At 57.1% G+C, this 24,806-nt stretch overlaps 1 protein-coding gene across 3 annotated transcripts; it reads left to right on the top strand.

The window, feature by feature from the left end:
- The first annotated feature begins 356 nt into the window (after positions 1 to 356).
- Positions 357 to 23,742, top strand: CAMSAP3 (calmodulin regulated spectrin associated protein family member 3). Of its 3 annotated transcripts, XM_064381989.1 has the most exons (19): positions 357 to 504; positions 10,682 to 10,935; positions 11,624 to 11,746; positions 11,829 to 11,924; positions 12,137 to 12,169; positions 13,166 to 13,213; positions 13,471 to 13,609; positions 15,955 to 16,094; positions 16,169 to 16,262; positions 16,349 to 16,403; positions 16,568 to 16,641; positions 16,987 to 17,056; positions 17,157 to 18,594; positions 20,510 to 20,649; positions 20,763 to 21,073; positions 22,161 to 22,260; positions 22,789 to 22,901; positions 22,998 to 23,116; positions 23,201 to 23,742. In XM_064381989.1, exons 1-19 carry the CDS (start codon positions 357 to 359, stop codon positions 23,504 to 23,506), a joined length of 3,801 nt encoding a protein of 1,266 aa, XP_064238059.1. In that variant the 3' UTR covers positions 23,507 to 23,742. The 3 variants fall into 3 exon arrangements, with proteins under 3 accessions (XP_064238059.1, XP_064238060.1, XP_064238061.1); XM_064381990.1 differs by lacking the exon at positions 12,137 to 12,169; XM_064381991.1 differs by lacking the exons at positions 12,137 to 12,169; positions 13,166 to 13,213.
- The last annotated feature ends 1,064 nt before the right edge of the window (positions 23,743 to 24,806 follow it).

Raw genomic sequence — 24,806 nt, 5'->3', positions numbered from 1 at the left:
GCGCGCGCACACACGCGCGCGCGCGCGCACACACACACACACACACTCAGTCCTCCGCAAGCTCCCTCCACCGTCGCCGCAGTTTCCAGGCGCCTCCCACCCCGGTTGCTCCTTGCACTGTGCAGGGGGCGGTCCGGGCGGGGCGCAGGGGCGCGCCGGGGTCCGGGTGGGCGGGGCGCACCTGGGCTCCTCCCTGGGGCGGGCCCGACGCAGCGTCGCCAGCGCAAGCGGCCGCACCTGGCTCAGCAGCAGCGGCGGCGGCGGCGGCGGCAGCAGCGGGCTCGGCCAGAGCGCGAGCGCGGCGCAGCCCAGCCCAGCCCGAGCACGGACCCGGCGCCCGCAGCCCCGGCGCCGCCATGGTGGAGGCGGCGCCCCCCGGGCCCGGGCCGCTGCGGAGGACCTTCCTGGTGCCGGAGATCAAGTCGCTGGACCAGTACGATTTCTCGCGGGCCAAGGCGGCGGCCAGCCTGGCGTGGGTGCTGCGGGCCGCGTTCGGGGGCGCAGGTACCGGGGCTCGGGGGACCGGGGTGGGGGGCGGCGGGCCGGGCGCGGCAGGTGCGGGAGGGGGGGCGGGGCGCCGGGCCGGGAAGGCCGGGGGCCGTGGGAACAATAGCGCCGGCCGCCGGGGGTCCCCAGGCTCGGGCCGGGGCCTCCGAGCTTCCTGCTCGGCCCGGGCGGTGGACTTTGCCCCGCGGGCTGCAGGAGCGCTGTGGGGGTGGGGCCGGCGGCCCAGCTCCGCGCGGGGGTCCCCGGCGTCCCAGCCTCCAGGTGCGCGGGGCGGGGTCTGCGGGCCGGGTGGGGTCTCCCCGTGCGGGCCTCTCGTTCTCGCCTCCCGCACCCCTGGGGCCTTCCCTTGCACGCCTTCCTCTCTTTTACACACATCACGCCCCTGCGAGGATCTCTTCTCGGTTTCTTTCCCCGCCACACACCCTGGAGACCCAGACCCGGGCCTCGCTGGGGGCTCTTAAGCGCTCAAGTCTCTACCACCTCACGCCCCCCAGGCCCGAGACACACACCCCGCGTCGGCCTGCCTGCGCTGCGGGCGGCGACCGGGGAGCTCCGGGAACCCCCTCTTTCGCCTCCATAGCCCCCTCCAGCGCCTGGCAGCTGTGACTTATGGCCCCATTTTACTGGGGAGGTTAGTGAGCCCAGCCGAAGGGAAATGGCTAGTCTAAGATCGCCCGGGGCGGGGCCCCCGCAGCTGCGGGGCCTTCTCCTATTAGGGCAGATCATTCACTCCCTCCCCCAGGCCCGCAAGCCTGAGAACCCGAGCCACCCGAATGGGGAGGATGCTGTAATCCCGGGTCCCCAGGATTAGAGGCCCTGGACACTCTGTCCCGGCTTTGGGCAGCTCCACAGCCCCAGGCCAGAGCTGGGATCAGGGCCTGGCCTTGGGGAAGACAGGGGTTATTTAAGGTCTGGGCCTTCCAGCGGGGAGCTGTGGGGGGAACACAATTTCCTCTCACTGGCTCTGTCCACTGGTGTTGGCACAGCCCATCCCCCCTCTCCGTGGCCCTCCCAGATCAACCTGTTCTGGGTGTGGGTCTCGGTGACAGCTGTCCGTCTCCTGGTTCCACCCCAGCCTGTCCCTCTTCCCTCTTTCTCCCAGTCTCTGCCTCTGTCTCTCTCTGCGCCTTTCCAGGCATGCATGGCCCACTCTGGAGTCTACCTGCCTCCAGATATTTGCTTGAGGAAGAAAGAGATTGGAGATGGGACAGCCTCAGCCTCTCACACGCAGGGTTACTAGGCTGTAGAGAACTCAATGTGGAGAGTCAGAATTGAGTGTGAATCCCAGCTGCACCAGAATGCGAATTACCCCGATTATCTGAGCCTGTTTCCCCTTCTATTAAAGAAGGCATTTGCTCACTGCTTTATCCGTTTTGCAGATGTTTGTGGGGCAGAGGCACTTACTACGTGCAGGGCACTGCTTGGGTGATGGAGACCCCAGTTACCTCTTTGCAAGGTTGCTGGGAGGCATAAAAGCCACAGAGACCACAGAATCCTTCATGTGGCACGGGGTGCTTGATACACGCAAAACAGATGCTCGCTGCTGGTGTGATTGGTGGCCGGATATTTTAATGAATAATATTAACGCTATCCATTATCCCCTGGCCAGGATTCAGAGTAGAAATTACCATCCCATTTCGAAGAAAGCGAAGTGAACTCTGACGAGGGGTGTTGATAAGATCCCAATGACCCGACTCACCCATTTCTGTTCTTGTTGACCCAGGTCCCTCTGCTGTGTGACACACGGCAGTGGCTGCCACTACCCTGAGGGTCAAATCCAATCTGTTCCCTGTTCAACTCCCCTAAAAAGAGGACGGGGGGCTGAAAGAAGTGGGAGCAGAGTTCTACAAGATTGATGAGCTCTGGGACTCTTGACAGTATGATGCCTATCAGGTGTGGGGCTGGGCGCGCACGGTGTAAAGGAGATGGCAGGGGATGGATATGGGGCATAGGGGGATGGGCAGGAAACCAGATCTTAGGGAAGCTTGCAGTGGGGCCTCGGAGAGGAAATTCTTGAAACCTTCCAGGGAGGCAAGAGAGCCCACAGGAGGAAAGATCTGAGTCTGGAAGGATGAAGGATGCACTGAAATGTGACACGGAGAAGGGGCGTGTGGGCAAAGGCTCGGAGTGTGGACCAGCAGGGAGCTCTCAGAGAAGAAGACGCAGGTCGTCGGGGTGGTGGTGTGAGGTATGGGAGGCTGGTAAGACTGAGGAAGGCCCTTCAGGCCCCTGGTTGTGGATCTGAGGGCACTGGGGAGCCATGGCAGGTGTTGGGAACTGACAAGATCATGTATGCTGTGGCCCCATGGGAACAGTGATGGCTCAGAGGAAGGGATAGCTCTGGCCACTCCAAGGCACAGGTGTGAGAAGACTGCGCAGAAATAAAAATGGAGCCCAAGCTCAGAGATTAAATAAGAAAGGGTTCCAAGCCTGGCCAACATGGTGAAATCCTGTCTCTACTAAAAATACAAAAAATTAGCTGGGTGTGATGGCGCACGCCTGGAGTGCCAGCTACTCAGGAGACTGAGGCAGGAGAATCGCTTGAACCCGGGAGGTGGAGGTTGCAGTGAGCAAAGATCCAGTCACTGCACTCCAGCCTGGGCAACAGAATGAGACCCTGTCTCCAAAAAAAAAAAAAAAAAAGGTTCCATGTTAAATACATTTGGGTAACACTGCCATGCAGTTCCTATGCCTTCAGAACAGCTGTGTGATCTGTGAGGAAAACTGAGTTCGTGTTGGACATTTTTATCCTGGGGAGGTTATCTCAGCTCTCCAGGCCTTGATTTTCTCATCTGTACAAGGGGTATAAGTGTTGTAAGGATTAAATGACTGGGTGCAGGGAAGGTCATGGTATAAATAAATAGGCAGGCTTGGTGGCATGTGCTTGTAGTGCCAGCTACCTTGTAGTCCCTCCTGCCCTGAGCCCAGGAGTTCCAGGGTACAGTGAGCTATGATCACGCCACTGCACTCCAGCTTGGACAACAGAGTGAGAAGACCCTGTCTCAATCAATCATCCACCCACCCTCCCACCCATCCATCTATCCATTCATCCATCCATCCATACATCTATCCACCCACCCACCCACCCACTCATCCACCCATCCATCCATCCATCCATATTTCTGTCCATTCACCGATCCATTCATCCATCCATCCATCCATACATACATACATACATTTATCCATCCACCCACCCACCCATACATACATACGTTTATCCATCCATCCACCCATCCACCCATACATCTATCCATTCACCCACCCACCCATCCATCCATCCACCGACCCACCCACACATACATACATACATATATCTATCCACCCATCCATCCACCCATCCATACATATATCTATCCATTCACCCACCCATCCATACATCACCCATCCATCCATACATCTATCCATTCACCCACCCATTCATTCGTCCATCCATTCATCCATCCATACATACATCTATCCATCTACCACCCATTCATCCATCCATCCATCCATCCATACATACATACATACATCTATCCATGCACCCACCCATCCGTACATACATCTATCCATCCACCCATTCATCTATACATACATACATACATACATACATACATACATCTATCCGTGCACCCACCCATTCATCCATCCATCCATTCATCCATCCATACATACATACATCTATCCATCCACCCACCCATCCATACATACATCTATCCATCCACCCATTCATCTATCCATCCATCCATCCATCCATCCATACATACATACATACATCTATCCATGCACCCACCCATTCATCCATCCATCCATTCATCCATCCATCCATCCATACATACATACATCTATCCATGCACCCACCCATTCATCCATCCATCCATTCATCCATCCATCCATACATACATACATACATCTATCCATGCACCCACCCATTCATCCATCCATCCATTCATCCATCCATCCATCCATACATACATACATCTATCCATTCACCCACCCATCCATCCATCCATCCTAGCTATGCTGCAGACCTGTGTTACTCAATATGGTGGTCACCAGTCAGATGTGACTACTGAGTCACTTGAAATGTGGTGGATCTGAACCAAAGTGTGCTATAAATGTAAAATATACTCAGGGTTCCAAAGACTAGGTACAAAAACAAAAACTAGTGTAAAATATCGTATACTATTTTTATGTTGATTACATATTAAAATGATGAGTTGGATCTAATATTGGGTTAATATATTATTAAATTCTTATTGTTTCTACATATGTAATGTGGCTATTAGAAAACCTGACTGCCTATGTGGGCTTGCATTATATGCATTATATTTCTTTTTTTTTTTTTCTTTTTGAGACAGCATCTTGCTCTGTGGCCCAGGCTGGAGTGCAGTGGCATGATCTTGACTCACGTCAGGCTCCACCTCCCGGCTTCAAGTGATTCTATTCTCATGCCTCAGCCTCCTGAGTAGCTGGGATCACGGGCACGCACCACCACGCCTGGCTAATTTTTGTATTTTTAGTAGAGATGGGGTTTCACCATGTTGGCCAGGGTGGCCACATTGTATTTCTATAAGACAGCACTGTTCTGTTGTAAATAACGCTCAGTAAACACTTTAGCCAGGTGTGGTAGCACATATCTGTAGTCCCAGCTACTGGGGAGGCTGAGGCAGGAAGGTCACTTGAACTCAGGAGTTCAAGACCAGTCTGAGCAACATAGTGAGACCCCATCTCTAAAATAAAGTAAGTAAATGAATAAATAAAGTGGAGCTAGGCGTGGTGGCTCACGCCTGTAATCCCAGCACTTTGGGAGGCTAAGGTGGGTGACTCACTTGAGGTCAGGGTTGGAGACCAGCCTGACCAACATAGTGAGACCCTATCTCTACTAAAAAATATGAAAATTAGCCAGGTGTGGTGGCACATGCCTGTAATCCCAGCTACTTGGGAGGCTGAAGCAGGAGAATCGATTGAACTTGGGAGGCAGAAGTCGCAGTGAGCCGAGATGGCACCATTGCACTCCAGCCTGGGTGACAGAGAGAGACTGTCTCAAAAAAAAGAAAAATAAAATAAAAATTTTATAGTATAGGCCAGCATGATGGCTCACACCTGTAATCCCAGCACTTTGAGAGGCTGAGGTGGGTGGATCACAAGGTCAGGAGTTCGAGAGCAGCCTGGCCAGCATAGTGAAACCTGTCTCTACTAAAAATACAAAAATTAGCTGGGCGTGGTGGCAGGCGCCTGTAATCCCAGCTAGTCGGGAGGCTGAGGCAGGAGAATTGCTTGAACTCGGGAGGCGGAGGTTGCTTTGAGCTGAGATTGAGCCACTGCACTCCAGCCTGGACGACAGAGCAAGACTCCGTCACGAAAAAAAAAAAAATTATAAGGAAGTGGTTCTCAACTGGAGATGGTTTTGACATGTAATTGACATTTGGCAGTGTCTGGGGACGTTTTTGGTTGTCGTTCATTGGAAGGAATGTACTACAGGCATCTAGTAAGGAGAGACCAGAGATTTTGCTCAACATCTTACAGTGTACAGGACAGGACAGCCTCCCCTGAATACAAAGAATTTCCCAGCCCCAAGTGCCGGTAATACCAAGGCGGAAGAACATGGGTCTATCATAAGTGCCTGATAAATGTCAGTGTAGTCCTAGCTCAAGGTTTTGGTGTGTGTTTGTTTTTCTTTTTTTCGGGATGAAGTTTCGCTCTTGTTGCCCAGGCTGGAGTGCCATGGCGCAATCTCAGCTCACCGTAACCTCTACTCCCGGGTTCAAGTGATTCACCTGCCTCAGCCTCCCGGGTAGCTGGGATTACAGGCATATGCCACCACACTGGTGGATTTTGTATTTTTAGTAGAGATGGGGTTTCTCCATGTTGGTCAGGCTGATTTCAAACTCCCGACTTCAGATGATCCACCCGCCTCGGCCTCCCAAAGTGCTGGGATTACAGGCATGAGCTATCATGCCTGGCTTTTTCTTTTTTTCTATCCTTCTTTTTTTTTTGAGATGGAGTTTCACTCTGTTGCCCAGGCTGGAGTGTAGTGGCATGATCTTGGCTCACTACAACCTCCGCTTCCCAGGTTCAAGCAATTCTTCCGCCTCAGCCTCCTGAGTAGTTGGGATTAGAGGCACCCACCACCACGTCCGGCTAATTTATTTATTTATTTATTTATTTATTTTTGAGACGGAGTTTTGCTCTTGTTACCCAGGCTGGAGTGCAATGGTGCGATCTTGGCTCACCGCAACCTCCGCCTCCTTGGTTCAAGCAATTCTCCTGTCTCAGCCTCATGAGTAGCTGGGACTACAGGCGCGCGCCACCATGCCCAGCTAATTTTTGTATTTTTAGTAGAGACGGGGTTTCACCTTGTTGACCAGGATGGTGTCGATCTCTTGACCTTATGATCCACCCGCCTCAGCCTCCCAAAGTGCTGGGATTATAGGCGTGAGCCACTGCGCCTGGCCCCGGCTAATTTTTAAAATTTTTAGTAGAGGTGGGGTTTTGCCATGTTGGTCAGGCTGATCTCAAACTCCTGACCTCAATGACCCACCCACCTCGGCCTCCCAAAATGCTGGGATTACAGGCGAGAGCCACCTCGCCTGGCCCTCTATCTTTTATTTATTTTTATTTTTATTTTTTTAAGACAGAGTCTCATTCTTTTGCCCAGGCTGGAGTGCAGTGGCACGATCTTGGCTCACTGCAGCCTCTCTGCCTCCCGAGTTCAAGCAATTCTCCTGCCTCAGCCTATTTAATAGCTGGGACTATAGGCACATGTCGCCACACCTAGCTAATTTTTGTATTCTAATAGAGACAGGTTTCACCATGTTGGCCAGGCTGGTCTTGAACTGCTGACCTCATGACCCACTGCAGCTTCCCAAAGTGCTAGGATTCCAGGCATGAGCCACCGTGCCCAGCCTTTTTTTTCTATCTTAAAGGCCCTGAGAAGTCCTGCAGGAAAGAAACGTGTGATTTTGCTGGTGGGAGCAAGACTTGCCCAGTGCTCGGGCTGGGGAGGTAGAGAGGAGGGTTTGGATTTGGGAGATGTTAGGAAGTTGAAACCGAAGGACTCAATAGATCTGGGGTGAGGGTGTAAAGAAAGGGAAGGAGGGTGATTTCTTACTGCCTTGGGGGCAGGGAGGAGCAGAGGTGGGTGGTTAAGATGTTGAGCACTGTGGGAGATGTCCAGGGCGTGGTGGGGATCTCTGCCGGCTGCCGGGGCTGCAGCAGTTGCAGTCCTCAGGTGGCCCTGGATGCTGTCTCGGGGTAGGGTGGCCTGGGGTGGGGGTGGGGCTTGTCCATTTACAAGGAGACGCCAGTGGGAGGAAAGCTTCTGGAAGAAGGAGGCACTGGGCAGAGAGCCCAGGCGAGATACGGGCTTGCAGATATGCTTTGGAGGCCCCTGCCGGCCTTGGGGAGGCCGGAAACCATAAGGGCAGAACCGAGCTCAGGGAAATTGAGGGAGAGGTGGAGTGGGCCTGGGAGGGCAGGGAGGAAGTGAGCCTGAAATATCTCTTCTTTCAAGGAGCTGAGCTGAGGGGCAGAAAGAAGTCCAAAGTCTACATGTGGGTAGCACGTTTTCTTTCTTTCTTTTTTTGAGGCAGAGTTTCGTTCTGGTTGCACAAGCTGGAGTGCAATGGCATGATCTTAGCTCACTGCAACCTCTGCCTCTCAGGTTCAAGCGATTCTCCTGCCTCAGCCTCCCGAGTAGCTAGCATTACAGGCACACACCACCACGCCTGGCTAATTTTGTATTTTTTATTAGAGACAGGGTTTCTCCTAGTTGGTCGGGCTGGTCTCCAACTCCTGACCTCAGGGAATCCACCTGCTTCGGCCTCCCAGAGTGCTGGGAGGTGTGAGCCATCATGCCCAGCCCCGTTCATTCTTTCCTTTTTTTTTTTGAGACAGAGTCTTGTTCCATCACCCAGGCTGGAGTGCAATGACACAATCTCGGCTCACTGCAACCTCCGCCTCCCGGGTTCAAGCGATTCTTCTACTTCAGTCCCCGGCATAGCTTATTTTTGTATTTTTAGTAGAGATGGAGTTTCACCATGTTGACAAGGCTGGTCTTGAACTCCTGACCTCAAAGAATCCGCCTGCCTTGGCTTCCCAAAGTGGTGAGATTACAGGCGTGAGCCACTGTGCCCGGCCCCCACCTCATCTTTCAAACACACATACAAAACCCAAATATACAAAACAAGGCTGGGCACAGTGGCTCACACCTGTAATCCCAGCACTTTGGGAAGGCAAGGAAGGCAGATCACTTGAGGCCAAGAATTTGAGACCAGCCTGAGCAACATCGTGAGACCTCCATCTCTACAAAAAATTTTAAAATTGGCTGGGCGTGGGCCGGGCGTGGTGGCTCAAGCCTGTAATCCCAGCACTTTGGGAGGCCGAGGCGGGTGGATCACGAGGTCAAGAGATCGAGACCATCCTGGTCAATATGGTGAAACCCCATCTCTACTAATACAAAAAATTAGCTGGGCATGGTGGCGCGTGCCTGTAATCCCAGCTACTCAGGAGGCCGAGGCAGGAGAATTGCCTGAACCCAGGAGGCAGAGGTTGTGGTGAGCCGAGATTGCGCCATTGCACTCCAGCCTGGGTAACAAGAGCGAAACTCCGTCTCAAAAAAAAAAAAAAAAAAATTGGCTGGGTGTGGTGGCATGTGCCTGCAGTCCCAGCAACTCGGGAAGCTGAGGCAGGGAGGATCCCTTGAGCCTGGGAATTCCAGGTTGCAGTGAGCCATGATCATGCTACTGCACTCCAGCAAAAACTCAAACAGAGAAAGCTGTGCAGGCTGGGCATAGTGGCTAACACCTGTAATCTCAGCAATTTGGGAGGCTGAGGTGGGCGGATCTCTTGAGACCAGGAGTTCGAGACCAGCCTGGCCAAAATGGTGAAACCCTGTCTCTATTAGAATACAAAAATTAGCTGGGTGTGGCAGCGTCACGCCTGTAATCCCAGCTGCTCAGGAGGCTGAGGCCTAAGAATCATTTGAACCCGGGAAGCAGAGGTTGCAATGAGCTGAGATTGCACCACTGCACTCTAGCCTGGGTGACAGAGAGAATTTTGTCTCCAAAAAACCCCACAAAAGCTGTGCAAAATAGAACAAGAGCTGGACAGGCGACCCACTGCTGATTTCAGTCACCTCCTCCCCAACGCCCGCCAGGCCTTCTTGGCCGCCTTTTCTCCACTCTTGGTCCTATCTTGGGAGTTTCTGCCCCCATCCCCCTGTCCACCTGGGGCTTCCTCACACCTCTTCCCACTGTCCTATTCAGGGATCTCAGGCTGCCTATATGATGTGCCCTCACCATCCCCCTAAGCCCCACCCTCTCAATATAGTCTGCCTCAAGGATGTCCCCAAAGCCCCTCACGTTCAATTTCACTCCTTTACCTCCCTCTCCTCCTACACCCTATCTCAGTCATTACCCCTCTGTTCCATCTTCCCCCTTAGACCCAGCAGGGCCCTGGCCACCTCCCTCTCTGTCCCTTGCCTCCCTTCAATCGCTAGGTTTGGGTCACTCAACTCCCGATGTGCCGGTGGTGTGCCCACCTCCCCTGCTTGCCCGTGTGCCCCTGGCTCATCCCACCCTGCCTGCAAGCTGAGAGAGGGTGTCCAGTTTGCTGTGTCTAACTAACCCCGGTCCTGGTGTTGAAGAGCCATGTGACCTGGGGCAAGGGACTTCCTTTCTCTGTGCCTCAGTTTCCTGCTCTGTAGCATGGAGGTTGCCAGTTGGGCCCTGGCTGCCTCCTAGCATTGACGTAAGGCTTCGTTGAATCTACACTGGCAAGTGCAGGAAGGCTCTTATCATTGGGATTGCCGTTGTCACTGTCTTTCCTGGGACCTACAAGAGCCTGTCCAGCTGGCCTGGGGTTGTGGGAAGCCTCCCCTCCTTTCCACTCTAAGCGCCCATCAGCTCCCTGAGGCACCGTGTTCTCTTCCACCTCCTGGGCTTTGCATCTGCAGGCCCTTCTGCTGCCTACAACACCATCACCCCTTCCTCTAGCAAACTCCTGCGCATCTGCACTCTCGGCCCAGATCCCCTCTCCCTTCCTGATGCCATCCTCCCTGGTCCAGACCCACTCTTAATCTGGGCCATGTGATCACGCGTGCGCCTGAGCGCGTGTATATGTGTGTATGTGTTTATGTGTATGTTGCATCTGCTAACCCTGACCTCCGTGTTTCCCCTCTATGCCCTCACAGAGCACGTACCCCCGGAGCTGTGGGAGCCCTTCTATACGGACCAGTATGCGCAGGAGCACGTGAAGCCCCCAGTGACACGGCTGTTGCTCTCAGCCGAGCTCTACTGCAGGGCCTGGCGCCAGGCACTGCCACAGCTTGAAACACCCCCCAACCCCTCTGCACTGCTGGCCCTGCTGGCACGGAGGGGCACGGTGCCTGCATTGCCAGAGCGCCCGGTGCGCGAGGCCGACCTGAGGCACCAGCCCATTCTCATGGTAGGCCCCGCCCCTGCCTGTTAGACCACGCCTACCATGCTAATCTCTTCCCCTCAAGCTCCTCCCACCAGGCCTGGCTCTTCCCGAGTTCTGTCTACCAGTCCTGGCTCCTCCTCTCAAGCTCTGTCCATTAAGCCTAGCTCCTCCCATCAGGCTTGGCCCTCCCCCAGGTTCCTTCCACCAGGTCTGGCTCCTCCCCTCAAGAGCTAGCCATTAAGCCTAGCTCCTCCAATCAGTCTTGTCTCCTTCCCTTAAGCTCTGTCCATCAAACCTAACTCCTCCCACCAGTTGTGGCTCCTCCCCTCAAGGGCTGTTCATTAAACCTAGCTCCTCCCCCCAGTCCTGGCTCCTCCCCTCAAGGTCTTCCCCTCAAGCCTGGTCTCTCCCATGGAACCCAGCTCCCCAAAAAGGCGATACTCTGGCCCTTGAGGGTTTGCGTACACAACCCATTCTATCTTTAGGCCTAGATCTGACTTCAAAGTCTCACCTATCATGCGTGGCTCCTCCAGGATTCCATTTCTGGTTCCTTCCCTTAAGGCCCCACCCATGAACCACTGGCCCCGCCCTTCAAGCCCCGCCCCTGCCAAGTCCCTCCCACCTCCAGGTTCTTCCTTTTCCCAGGCCTTTGGGGGCCAAGGCGCGCCTCAAGCAGCTCTCGGGTCTCACCCTCCAGCCCTTGCCCCCACAGGGAGCCCACCTAGCTGTCATTGATGCCCTCATGGCTGCCTTTGCCTTCGAGTGGACAAAGACCCTGCCAGGTCCCTTGGCCCTCACCAGCTTGGAGCACAAGCTGCTTTTCTGGGTGGACACGGTAGGTGGGGTTGGGCCCAGGGTGGGTGCTGGGACCAGCATCGTCCAGTGGCCAGACCACTGACACCCTCCCTGCCCTCCAGACCGTCCGGCGGCTGCAGGAGAAGACAGAGCAGGAAGCAGCCCAGAGAGCCTCTCCAGCAGCCCCTGCAGACGGGGCGGCCCCGGCGCAGCCCTCGGTAAGGCCAGGGCATGGAACGGAGGGAAGGATGGAGGACAGGAGAGCTGGGTGGGCAGGGTGGCGCTGTGCTTCCCAGCCATTCCTGAAGCAGGGGGGGAGGGCTAGAGGTGACACACACTCTCTTTCTTCCCCTCTCTGTCAATCTCTCTGTGCCCCGCCCGTCCCCTGCGCCGGTACCCGCTGCCCTCCTCTCTGCCTCTCTGGCCTCAGTGCCCCACGCGCTGGTACTGGAAGCTGGTTCCTGTAAGTGGGGCTGTCTGTCTGCCCCGTCTGCCTGCCCTGCTTGTAGCTCTGTCTGTCTATATGTCTGTTTCTGCCTGCCTGTCTGCGCGCCCTCTCCTACCTCCCTAAGTTGTGAGCAAAGGAGGTTGGACCCCAGCCCTGGGAGACAGGTAGAAACCCCTCTGTGAACCAAGAGAAGGGTAGAATCTTGGCCATTAACTAAGAGGGTGGACTCTTCTCCAGCGAACTGATGGGTAGAGATGAACTTTTCCTCCAGTTAGTAAGAAGGACGAACACTCCCCCTTCCCGTTAATGAAGAGGGTGGGACCCCCTGAGGCTGTCCCCTTAGTGAATGTGGGGAGACCACAGAAATTTCTGAAGAGGGGACCTGCAGACTCACACACGCAGATCCTGCAGGGTACCCTCTAGCCCAGAGGAAGGCCCGCCAACCCAGAAGATAGAATAACCTTCCTGAGACACCCCCCACTCCCACCGGCCCAGCTTCCCTCGAAAAAAAAATCCCAGCTTTGAGGAGGAGGCCCATCCTTGAGGCTGGAAGTTGAAATGTCTCTCTTCCCTGACTGAGCTGTGTGACCTTGCAGAAATATCTAAACTCTGTGCTTCATATAAATTCCTCCCATAGTAGATAAACAATGGGGACATGGGGGGAGGTTTTGGGCTGGCTGGGGTCCCCACCTTTGCTCACTCCTTCCCCCGACCCTGGGGCCTGGGTTGGGAGGTTCCCTTCCTGCCTACCCGCTTCCTTTGCATCCTTTCCCTAAGCTGGGGGCCTGGGTCTTTTGTGGGAGGAGGATTCCCTGCATAGGAGGCTACTCTGTGGGGTCCCCTGGGGCTGGGAGGAGCTTGGGTTCTCAAAGCCGGCCACAGCAGTCAGGGAGCTGGACGGCCAGGGCTCAGGACCAGGGTCAGGGCTACTCCCTCCCCCCAAGGTGGGCTTGGGGGCCCAGCAGGTCAGCACCCCTCCGCCTTGCTGATGGCTGCTCCTCTCCCCCCCAGCACGCAATTGCCTTCTGTTTGAAGGAGTCGGGGAGCAAACCCCCCATGGTAATGTATCCCCCGCCCTGGGGTCCCAGGAGTCCCTGTCCCCAGCCCCTGCTGCTGGCCTGGCTGCTCGAAGACATCTCCTCTGCCTCTCGCTGCTGCCCCTCCCCTGCTCCAGGCTGGCCCCCCCACTCTGTCTCTGGGACCCCCAGCTTCCCGCCCCCTCATGGCGGAAACCCCAGGCCTCCCCGCCCAGCCTGCATGAACGCTGACCCAGGAGGCCAGCCTGACCACTCACCTGACCTGGCTCCCATCCACAGATCCGATACCGCAAGGACCGCGTGGTGGCACGGCGTGCCCCCTGCTTCCCAACGGTGACCAGCCTCCAGGACCTGGCCAGTGGGGCTGCACTGGCCGCCACCATCCACTGCTATTGTCCCCAGCTGCTTCGACTTGAGGGTGAGTAAATGGACGCAGACTAGACCTTGTGAAGGGGAGCTGGGCGTCCTGAGTCCCAGCCTGCAGGCCCCAGCTCCAGGTCTTCGAGACCAGTAATGATGCAATGGTCTTGAGTGCAGCTTCCGGAATTGGCAGGCCTAAGTTTGTGTCTCTCTCTTTACCAGTTAGCTGTGTGACCTCACAAAAGTGTCTAAACCTCTCTGTGCTTCCAGGAATTCATTCCTGCAGCAGATGAAATGTATGGAGTGTGGACTGTGTGCCAGACCTTGTTTTAGGCACTGGGGATCCAGCCAGAATAGAAACACACTCCCGACCTCACAGATGGCTTTGGCTGGGGGAGAAAGATACTAAGTTTATCCAGAAGTACTTTTTTTTTTTTTTGAGATGGAATCTTGCTCTGTTGCCCATGCTGGAGTGCATTGGCGCAATCTTGGCTCACTGCAACCTCCACCTCCTGGGTTCAAGCGATTCTCCTGCCTCAGTCTCCCGAGTAGCTGGGATTTCAGGCTCCCGCCACCATACCCAGCTAATTTTTTGTATTTTTAGTAGAGACCGGGTTTCACTATGTTGGCCAGGCTGGTCTCAAACTCGTGACATTGTGATCTGCCTGCCTTGACCTCCCAAAGTGCTGGGATTACGGGCATAAGCCACCGCATCCAGCCAACTACTTTTTTTTCCCTTGAGATGGAGTCTTGCTCTATTGTCTAGGCTGGAATGCAACGGCATGATCTCAGCTCACCGCGACCTCCACCTCCCAGGTTCAGGCCATTCTCCTGCTCAGTCTACCGAGCAGCTGGGACTACAGCCACATGCCACCACTCCCAGCTGATTTTGGTACTTTTAGTAGAGATGGGGTTTCACCATGTTGGCCAGACTGGTCTCGAACTCCTGACCTTAAGTGAAGCACCGCCTTGGCCTCCCAAAGTGCTGGCATTTTGGATGTTGGCTATTCCTAAAGGCAATGGGTGGTCAGAAAAAGCTTTCTTTTTTAAAAAAAATTTTTTTTCTAAAAATTAAATTACAAATTATAATTGTATAAATTATAAATTTAAAAATTTATAAAATAGAGATGGGGTCTTGCTATGTTGCCCAGGCTGATCTTGAACTCCTGGGGTCAAACATCCTGCCGCCTCAGCCTCCCAAAGTGCTAAGATGGCAGGTGTCAGCCACACCTGGCATGGAAAAGCTTTTTGAGTTGAGGTCTTGTGGGAGAGTGTTCTAGAAAGATGCAAAGGCCTAAGGCAGAACTCACCAATCTTTTTGGCTCCAGGGACCAGCTTAGTGGAAGAGAATTTTTTTTATGAACAGAAGCAGAAGGTGGTTTTGGGATAGTTCAAGCACATTCCTCTTTATTATGTACTTTATTTCCATTATTATTCTGTTGTAATATATACTGAAATAATTCTACAACTCACCATCATGTGGCATCAGTGGGAGCCCTGAGCTTATTTTCCTGCAACTAGATGGTCCCAGCTGGGGGTGATGGGAGACAGTGACAGATCATCAGGCATTAGATTCTTATCAGAAGCATGCAACCTAGATCCCTCCCATGTGGGGTTCACAATAGGGTTCGCGCTTCTATGAGAATCTAATGCTGCCGCTGATCTGATGGAGGTGGGACTCAGGTGATCATGGGAGTGATGGGGAGCGGCTGTAAATACAGATGAAGCTTTGCTCACTTGCCCTGGCTTACCTGCTGTGTGGCCCAGTTCCTAACAGGCCGCTACACCGCAGGGGGTTAAAGACCCCTGGCCTAAGGATGGTCTATCATAGAATTCACCTCTTGCCAGTCATGGTGGCTCACGCCTGTAATCCCAGCACTTTGGGAAGCTGAGGCAGGTGGATTACCAGGTCAGGAGTTCAAGACCAGCCTGGCCAACATGTTGAAACCCTGTCTCTATTAAAAATACAAAAAAAAAATTAGCCGGGCATGGTGGTAGGCACCTGTAATCCAGCTACTTGGGAGGCTGAGGCAGGGAAGTGCTTGAACCTAGGAGGTGGAAGTTGCAGTGAGTTGAGATTGCGCCACTGCACTCCAGCCTGGGCAACAAGAGCGAAACACGGTCTCAAAAAAAAAAAAAAAAGCCAGGCGCAGTGGCTCATGCCTGTAATCCTAGCACTTTGGGAGGCTGAGACGGACGGATCATGAGGTCAGGGATTCAAGACCAGCCTGACCAATATGGTGAAACTCCATCTATAAAAATAAAGAATTCGCCTCTCAAAGGGCACCTGGTAGAAGCTTGGCTCACAGGAGGTCTTCTGTGTAGGGGGATGCTGGTCCCTGGCTTCCATGGGGCCCCCGTCCTCCTCATAGAGTCGGGGACCCACTCCTCCCATTCCCACAGAGGTGTGCCTGAAGGACCCCATGTCTGTGGCGGATAGCCTGTACAACCTCCAGCTGGTGCAGGACTTCTGCGCCTCCCGCCTTCCTCGTGGCTGCCCCCTGTCCCTCGAGGACTTGCTCTACGTCCCCCCGCCGCTCAAGGTAAGGCCAGCCCGGGCATCTGGGGCTGGGGGTCCCCAGGGGTCCCGCCCACTGACCCGGCCTCCCACCTCCAGGTCAACTTGGTGGTGCTGCTGGCTGAGTTGTTCATGTGTTTTGAGGTGCTCAAGCCCGATTTCGTGCAAGTGAAGGACTTGCCGGATGGTCACGGTGAGGCCCTGGGGGCAGGCCTGGGGACCGGGTGAGGGGTGGGTGGGAGAGCCAAACCCCACCTGACCCTCTTCTCTGTACCGCAGCCGCCTCCCCCCGGGGCACGGAGGCCTCCCCTCCTCAGAACAACAGTGGCAGCAGGTACGGTCCCTGCACCGGACGAGTCTCTGGCATCATGGGTGGGGGGCTCCTGGTCCGCCCTGCTGGGCACTGGGTTGCAGCTGGGCGCCGCCACTGTCTCCACCCCGGGGAGAGGTGGAGGAGGAGGTGGGGGTCCTGCGGCTGAAGTACGTCTCTCGGTACAGTTCTCCTGTCTTCAACTTCCGCCACCCACTCCTGTCACCTGGCGGCCCCCAGTCCCCACTCCGAGGATCCACAGGTGAGGAGGGGAGGTGGCTTCTGTCACGGGGGAACATCCCACCCACAGACTGCCCCAGTGGGCCTCACATTGTCTCCTCCTGGGCTTTCCAGTAGCCCCTCCATCAGGACCCCCTTGGGCATCCCAAGGTGACCCCCAGAATGGCTTCCCCAGAGGTCCCACAACACCCTGTAGTGACAGTAAATGGTACCGGGTATCTGTTTCTGGAAACCTCTGGTCTCACTAGACACATAATGAGCCATCAGTGACTCACCCAATGACCTTGTAGAGTTTGTCCCCAGATGCTGGCCGACCCCACCTGGGGTCCCCAGAGTCCCTGTAGTGACCACTCACCACCTCCCCCAGGCTCCCTGAAGTCTTCCCCGTCCATGTCCCATATGGAGGCCCTGGGCAAGGCCTGGAACCGGCAGCTCAGGTGAGCGTACCTCACAGGCCAGGGTGCAGGGTGGAGCATGCTGGGCCCGGGTGGGGCCGAGGCTGGTCCCAGGGGCTGACCCCTCCCTCTGGCCGCCCAGCCGTCCCCTCTCCCAGGCTGTGTCATTCAGCACCCCCTTTGGCCTGGACAGCGACGTGGATGTCGTCATGGGAGACCCTGTGCTCCTCCGCTCTGTGAGCTCGGACAGCCTGGGCCCCCCACGTCCCGCGCCGGCCAGGACCCCTGCCCAGCCCCCCCCGGAGCCTGGCGACCTGCCCACCATCGAGGAGGCTCTGCAGATCATCCACAGTGCCGAGCCCCGGCTGCTCCCCGACGGGGCTGCTGACGGCAGCTTCTACCTCCACTCCCCTGAGGGGCCCTCCAAGCCACCACTGTCCGACAAGCCCACCAAAGGACTGGTGTACATGCCACACCCTGAGACCCCCTCAAAACCATCTCCCTGTCTGGTGGGGGAGGCATCGAAACCGCCGGCCCCATCTGAGGGGTCCCCGAAGGCAGCGGCTTCGTCCCCAGCAGCCACCAACTCTGAGGTGAAAATGACCAGCTTTGCGGAACGCAAGAAACAGCTAGTGAAGGCAGAGGCTGAGACTGGAGCAGGGTCTCCCACGTCCACTCCGGCCCCGCCAGAGGCCCTGAGTTCAGAGATGAGTGAGCTTGGCGCCCGGCTGGAGGAGAAACGCAGAGCCATTGAGGCTCAGAAGCGACGGATTGAGGCCATCTTCGCCAAGCACCGCCAGCGGCTGGGCAAAAGTGCCTTCCTGCAGGTGCAGCCAAGGGAGGCTTCCGGGGAGGCGGAGGCCGAGGCCGACCCAGGCCTAGTCCCTGGTGGGGAGCGGCCGGCGGGTGAGGGCCAGGGTGAGCCAACTTCACGGCCCAAGGCAGTGACCTTCTCGCCAGACCTGGGTCCGCTGCCCCCTGAGGGGTTGGGGGAATACAATCGAGCGGTCAGCAAGCTGAGTGCTGCTTTGAGCTCACTGCAGCGGGACATGCAGAGGCTCACGGACCAGCAGCAGCGGCTCCTGGCCCCGCCGGAGGCCCCTGGACCCGCCCCGCCCCCTGCTGCATGGATCATCCCTGGCCCCACGACGACGGGGCCCAAAGCCTTGTCCCCCAGTCCCGCCCGGCGGGTCCCGGCCACCCGGCGCAGCCCTGGGCCCGGGCCTGGGCCCAGCCAGTCACCCCGAAGCCCAAAACACACCCGGCCGGCGGAGCTGCGGCTGGCGCCCCTGACCAGGGTGCTCACACCACCCCACGACGTAGACAGCCTACCCCACCTGCGCAAGTTCTCCCCGAGCCAGGTGCCTGTGCAGACGCGCTCCTCCATCCTCCTGGCAGAGGGGACGCCCCCCGAGGAGCCAGCCTCCCGGCCCGGCCTCATCGAGATCCCGCTGGGCAGCCTGGCAGATCCCGCCGCCGAGGAAGAGGGAGACGGGAGTCCCCCTGGTGCTGAGGATTCCTTGGAAGAGGAGGCGTCTTCAGAGGGGGAGCCCCGAGCAGGGCTGGGGTTCTTCTATAAGGTGAGTACCTGAGCAGGCAGCTGGAGGGTCCTGGGCCTGGGTGGACGTGTGTGGAGGGAGAGGTTGACAACTGTTGGGCAAATAGGACTTTACTAAAGATGGGTGGGTGGGTGGGTGGGGCTAGGGAGCCAGGTGTGAGTGGACAGAAGAGGTATGAGTGGATAAGGCCTCTATGAGTGTGGGGAGAGGGACATTTATTTGCATGGTGTGAGACCTGCCTCCATCCCGGGCCATGGGATGTGACCTTGTGTTTTGGGTAAAGACTTCCACAGGGGCTGTGGGGGTGCAGCAGGCTGGGAGGTCCTCCTGTGGCTTAATGAGAGGCCCTCAGGTATGTCTAGGGGAGAGGGTTTTCCAGTGGGGGCTGACCCAGTCGTGTTCCTCCCAGACAAGGTATAGGCGTCCGGACCAGGGAGACAGATGTAGGGAGCGGTGGACAAATGGAGAGGAGATGGATAGACAGATGGATGAGTGGCTGGTTGTATGGGTGGGTGATGGACAGACGGGCGGACAGGACTAGGATCTTCAGGGTACCTCCTTGCTCATGCTCTCCTACCAGCCCGCTTTCCTGGCCCTGCCCCACATCCACTGTCTCTCCATTCTCATGGCTCCCCCAGCTGGGGCCACCGCCGTGTCTCACCTGGACACCTAGGGTCACCTTCCGACTAGTCTCTGCTGCCCGCCTCCATCCCAGGCCATTTTCCACTGAGCATTCGGGGACGTGGACTGCTCTCCTTACCCTTGCTTTTAAAATGAAAGTCGGCCGGGTGTGGTGGCTCGTGCTTGTAATCCCAGCACTTTGGGAGGCTGAGGCAGGTGGATCACGAGGTCAGGAGTTCGAGACCAGCCTGGCCAAGATGGTGAAACCCTGTCTCTCTTAAAGATTAAATTAACCAGGTGTTGGGGCAGGCACCTGTCATCCCAGCTACTCAGGAGGCTGAGGCGGAGAATCGCTTAAACCCCAGAGGTGGAGGTTGCAATGAGCTGAGATCACGCCACTGCCCTCCAGCCTGGGTGACAGAGACTGTCTCAAAATAAATTAATAAATAAATAAAAATAAAATGAAGGTCCTTCCCAGGCTTTTGGGCTATGCTCACTTTTTTTTTTTTTTTTGCGATGGAATCTCACTCTTGTCGCCCAGGCTGGAGTGCAATGGCGCGATCTGGGCTCACTGCAACCTCTACCTCCTGGGTTCAAGCGATTCTCCTGTCTCAGCCTCTCAAGTAGCTGGGGCTACAGGAGCTTGCCACCACACCGGCTAAATTTTTGTACTTTCGCTAAAGATGGGGTTTCACCAGGTTGGCCAGGCTGGTCACAAACCTGTGACCTCAGGTGATCCACCAGCCTTGTCCTCCCAAAGTGCTGCAACGCAGGTGTGAGCCACCACGCCCAGCCCGTGTTCACTTCTGACTTAGTCCTGTGCCACTGTCCTGTGTCCCAGCCACACTGGCCCCTGCACTTCTATGACACCCCCAGTAGGTTTGCTCTGGCCTCAGGGCCGCGGCGGTAGCTGTCCTTTCTGCCCGGAACGCTCTACTCACCCTGAACGCCTACCTAGTTAGGTTCTCGTCATTCTACAGGGTGCTTCATCCAGGAAGCCTTCCTAGGTGTCTCCAGGCCAGGCCAGGGTCCTCCTGAAGCGTAGTGGCTGTGCCCAACACGAGCTTTTGCTGGTGTTCACTGCTATCTGATGCCTTTGTCTTCCCTGTTGGGTTCAGCGCTATGTGTGTGAGCAGCACCCACGTGTACCCCCTCCTTGGCATGGGGCTGTGTATACAGTAGGCACCAACTAAATGCCTTTAGAACAGTGATCAGAACAAAAGCACAGGTGGCTGGCGGGCAGGCTGGGTGGACAGATGGGCCTCCAGCCATGCCGGGGAAGGGGTGGCTGGCTGAACTCCGCATCTGTCCCCAGGATGAAGACAAGCCTGAGGATGAGATGGCCCAAAAGCGGGCCAGCCTGCTGGAGCGACAGCAGCGGCGAGCTGAGGAGGCGCGACGGCGCAAGCAGTGGCAGGAGGCGGAGAAGGAACAGCGGAGGGAGGAGGCCGCGAGGTGAGGCCAGATCTGCCCTGGATGCCGGCTCTGCCCTGGACGCTGGCTCCTGGGCCTGTCTCCTGCCGGGGACCCCATGAGTGGTTCTAATGCGGATTTTCTGTGATCTGCAGGCTGGCCCATGAGGAGGCCCCTGGCTCAGCCCCAGCCATGTCCACAGTCCCTGCAGCCCCCATGGCCACCCCGGCCCCTGCTGCCCGGGCTCCAGCCGAGGAGGAGGTGGGCCCCCGGCGGGGGGACTTCACGCGGCTGGAGTATGAGCGCCGGGCCCAGCTGAAGCTGATGGACGACCTTGATAAGGTGCTGCGGCCCCGGGCTGCGGGGTCCGGGGGCCCGGGTCGGGGCGGGCGGAGGGCGCCCCGGCCTCGCTCAGGTTGCTGCGACGACTCGGCCCTGGCGCGGAGCCCAGCACGCGGCCTGCTGGGTGAGGACCCTTGGGGGATGGGGCCTGCCCAGTGCCCTTTCCGGGGTTCACTGGGTGAGGCCCCCATGGGAAAAGGGAAGGGGGGGAGATGTAAGCAGGGGTACTGGGCAGGGATGAATATGCGGGGTGACAGGAGGCCTCAGGTGGGGTTGGATGCTGTCTCTTGGGTAAAGACTTACATAGGGCACTAGATGCGGTGGCTCACGCCTGTAATCCTAGCACTTTGGGAGGTGAAGTGGACAGATCACTTGGGATTAGGAGTTTGAGACCAGCCTGGCCAACATGGCAAAACCCCATCTCTACTAAAAATGCAAAAATTAGCCAGGCGTGGTGGTGGGTGCCTGTAATCCCAGCTACTCGGGAGGCTGAGGCAGAAGAATCATTTGAACCCGGGAGGTGGAGGTTGCAGTGAGCCAACATTGCACCACTGCCCTCCAGCCTGGGTGACAGAGCGAGACTCCATCTCCAAAAAGAAAAAAGGGATGTGGGGGTGCAGTGTGGTGAGGGGTCTTCTCCGGCTTAATGGATAAGAACCTTTGGGGGTACCAGGCATGGTAGCTCACCCCTGTAATCCCAACAATTCGGGAGGCTGAGGCAGGCAGATCACAAGGTAAAGAGATTGAGACCATCCTGGCTAACATGGTGAAACCCCATCTCTACTAAAAATACAAAAGTTAGCCGGGCATGGTGGCGTGCACCTGTAGCCCCAGCTACAGGGGAGGCTGAGGTGGGAGAATCTCTTGAACCTGGGAGGCGGAGGTTGCATGAGCCGACATTGTGCCACTGCACTCCAGCCTGGGGACAGAGCAAGACTCTATCTCAAAAAAAAACCACCAACAAAACCTTTGGGGGTATGTTTGGGGTGAGGTGTTGCCAGTAGGGGCTGACCCAGTGCTGCTCCCTACTGCCTGCAGGGCAGAGCACCCTTCCCCATAGGTGTGTGGGAGGTGAGATTCTAGGGAGTCTGCAGAGGCCTGAGGGGTCTTGGGCAGGGCTGACTCCTGCTGTGTCCCCCCAAGCCTGCTGGACTGGGTGTTTGTGGAGGGCAGGGGCTTCTGGTGGCCACTGACCTGCACTCTCTCCCCAGGCTCTCGGCTGAGCAAAATCTATTCCCAGTCCACCCTGTCACTGTCCACTGTGGCCAACGAGGCCCCCAATAACCTCGGGGTGAAGAGGCCCACGTCTCGGTGAGTTCAGCCTGCACAGGCAGGGGCCGTGTGCCGGGCAGCCTCCCAGAGCCTGGGAGGGGTGCAGGCATCTGGGTGAAACTAGAGGGCTGTGTGACTTGTGTGTGGGGCTATGCCATGAAGAGATGGAGGGACGCGGGTGGGCACATGCACACGAGGGAGACCGTACCTGGCAGACAGGACCCGAGCCTGTGCCTCGGTGCACCTGAGTGCAGGCTGTCCTGAGGGAGGAGGGCAGGGCACTGCTTGGACTTGGGAGGGTCTGCAGAGTGGAGGGCCCACCTTTTAGGGATTCCTTTTTTTTTTTTGAGAGGGAGTCTCGCTCTGTCACCCAGGCTAGAGTGCAGTGGCGCAATCTTGGCTCACTGCAACCTCCGCTTCCCGGGTGTCTTAGCCTCCCGAAGTGCTGAGATTACAGGGATAAACCATGATGCCCGGCCATGGCCCTTCTTTCCCCTGGCCCCTCTGCACGTTGGGAGGCTTCCCCACCTCTGACCCCAACTCCATCCCATCCTTTCCCCACTGTAGGGCTCCCTCCCCGTCGGGTCTCATGTCCCCAAGCCGCCTGCCTGGGAGCCGTGAACGGGACTGGGAGAATGGCAGCAATGCCTCCTCCCCAGCGTCGGTGCCCGAGTACACAGGTAAGCGGGGGCTCTGGGTGCTGTGAGGAGCAACAGGTGCCCTCCTCCACGGCCCCTGCTCATTCCTGCTACACCCCCCGCCACCTCACCCTTTAGGTCCACGGCTGTACAAGGAGCCTAGTGCCAAGTCCAACAAGTTCATCATCCATAACGCCCTGTCACACTGCTGCCTGGCGGGCAAGGTGAACGAACCGCAGAAGAACCGCATTCTGGAGGTGAGCCCACCTACACATGGGAGTTACAGGCTGGTGGGTGGGTGGCCCGGCTTGGCCGGCTGACATGTCCGGCACACCCACCAGGAAATTGAGAAAAGCAAGGCCAACCACTTCCTGATCCTCTTTCGTGACTCGAGCTGCCAGTTCCGGGCGCTCTACACACTGTCAGGGGAGACGGAGGAGCTGTCGCGGCTGGCGGGCTACGGGCCCCGGACCGTCACACCTGCCATGGTGGAAGGCATCTACAAGTACAACTCAGATCGCAAGCGCTTCACCCAGATCCCCGCCAAGACCATGTCCATGAGCGTTGATGCCTTCACCATCCAGGGACACCTCTGGCAGGGCAAGAAACCCACCACTCCCAAGAAGGGCGGCAGCACCCCCAAATAGCCCCACCCGGGGCTGGGCCCCATGTGCTGCGGCCGCCGCCTCCCGGAGGACAGTGAGTGGGTGTTCCTGGGGCCTGTCTGTCCCCAGGAGTGTCTGGGTGGGGCTGGAGCCTCCACCCTCTGACTCTGAGTCCAGTCCTGCTGTGGGGGCTGAGCTGGGAGGTTCAGGGACTCAGGGCTCAGCTCAGTCCCCTTGTCTGTCCTCCCCCACTTCTTGAATAAAATAATTTAAAGAGACGTTGAGCCTTGTTCCCTCCAAGGCTGGCCGGGGTCCCACACTCCCTGGGTGTTTCCGGTCTCCTGTTCTCCACCCCTATAATCTCCTAATGCAGCTGCTGCCACAGGGTCTGCGAGGGCCCTGCCTCCCTGCCATCACCCCCAGCCCCGACCCAGGGGTGTTTCACTGGCCCCACTTGCTGGATTCTGCGTGGCGGTTGTTACTGGCCCTCACCGGCGTTTGGCGTGGGGCCAACTTCTACGTCCACCTCTGGGCCAGCGATTCTGGGTTTCTCTTCTCTGATGATCCCGTTGCCCCTTGGCATGGCCTGGGCATCTCAGATGCAAGGCCCACCACACAACCCAGGCTGGCACTGGCTGCCCAGCTGCTGCCCAGTCCCACACAGCTCAGCTCTCCCGCTTCACTCACTCCTCTCCAGCCCCGTCACCTCTCTGCAAAGGCCAAGCAAACAGACCAAGCCTCCCCATGTCCCCAGCTGCCTCCTGCCGACACAGCAGCCTGTGTGACCCGTTCCAAGCACAAATCTGATTATATCGCTTGATGCTTAAAACCCCTTAATAGCCTAGAGCCTGATAATGGCTTCCCAGGCTTAGGACTAAGGACCACGCCCTGGTGCTGGGCCGTGCAGGACGTCTGGCACCCGGCCCCACTCCAGGCACAGAAGAGCCTTACTAATCAGTTTCCAGAGCTGGGCCAGAGCCTGCCTGACTCCAAGGCTTGCTCTGACAGTGGGTGCCACCCCAGGAGGTGGCAGCTGCCTGGGGCCACAGAAGGGCCCTGAGAGGCAGGGGCTGATGAGACGTGGGCAGCCAGGGGCCAGATCACCCTTCCACAGCCACAGAGGCTCAAGGAGAGTTCCAGGCAGGACCTACTCCAAGGCCCCAGGCAGCGGAGGGACTGGCTGCCCGAGTCCAGAACTGGCTCTGCCGGGTGGGGCTGGGTGGTGTCTGGCCTGGGGCCCGGCCGCCCCACCTCCCGAAGCAGCCAATCCAGGCCCAGGGCCAGGCACTCCTGAGCTGCAATCCCTTGGGCACCTGGGCAGCAGGAAGGAGGCTCAGACCAT

The sequence above is a fragment of the Aotus nancymaae genome, unplaced genomic scaffold, assembly GCF_030222135.1.
Source record: "Aotus nancymaae isolate 86718 unplaced genomic scaffold, 86718_ANA_hifiasm-v0.15.2.pri h1tg000028l, whole genome shotgun sequence".
Lineage (NCBI taxonomy): Eukaryota > Metazoa > Chordata > Mammalia > Primates > Aotidae > Aotus > Aotus nancymaae.
The sequence above is the reverse complement of the archived record's forward strand: the minus strand, read 5'-3'. Positions and strand labels throughout refer to the sequence as shown.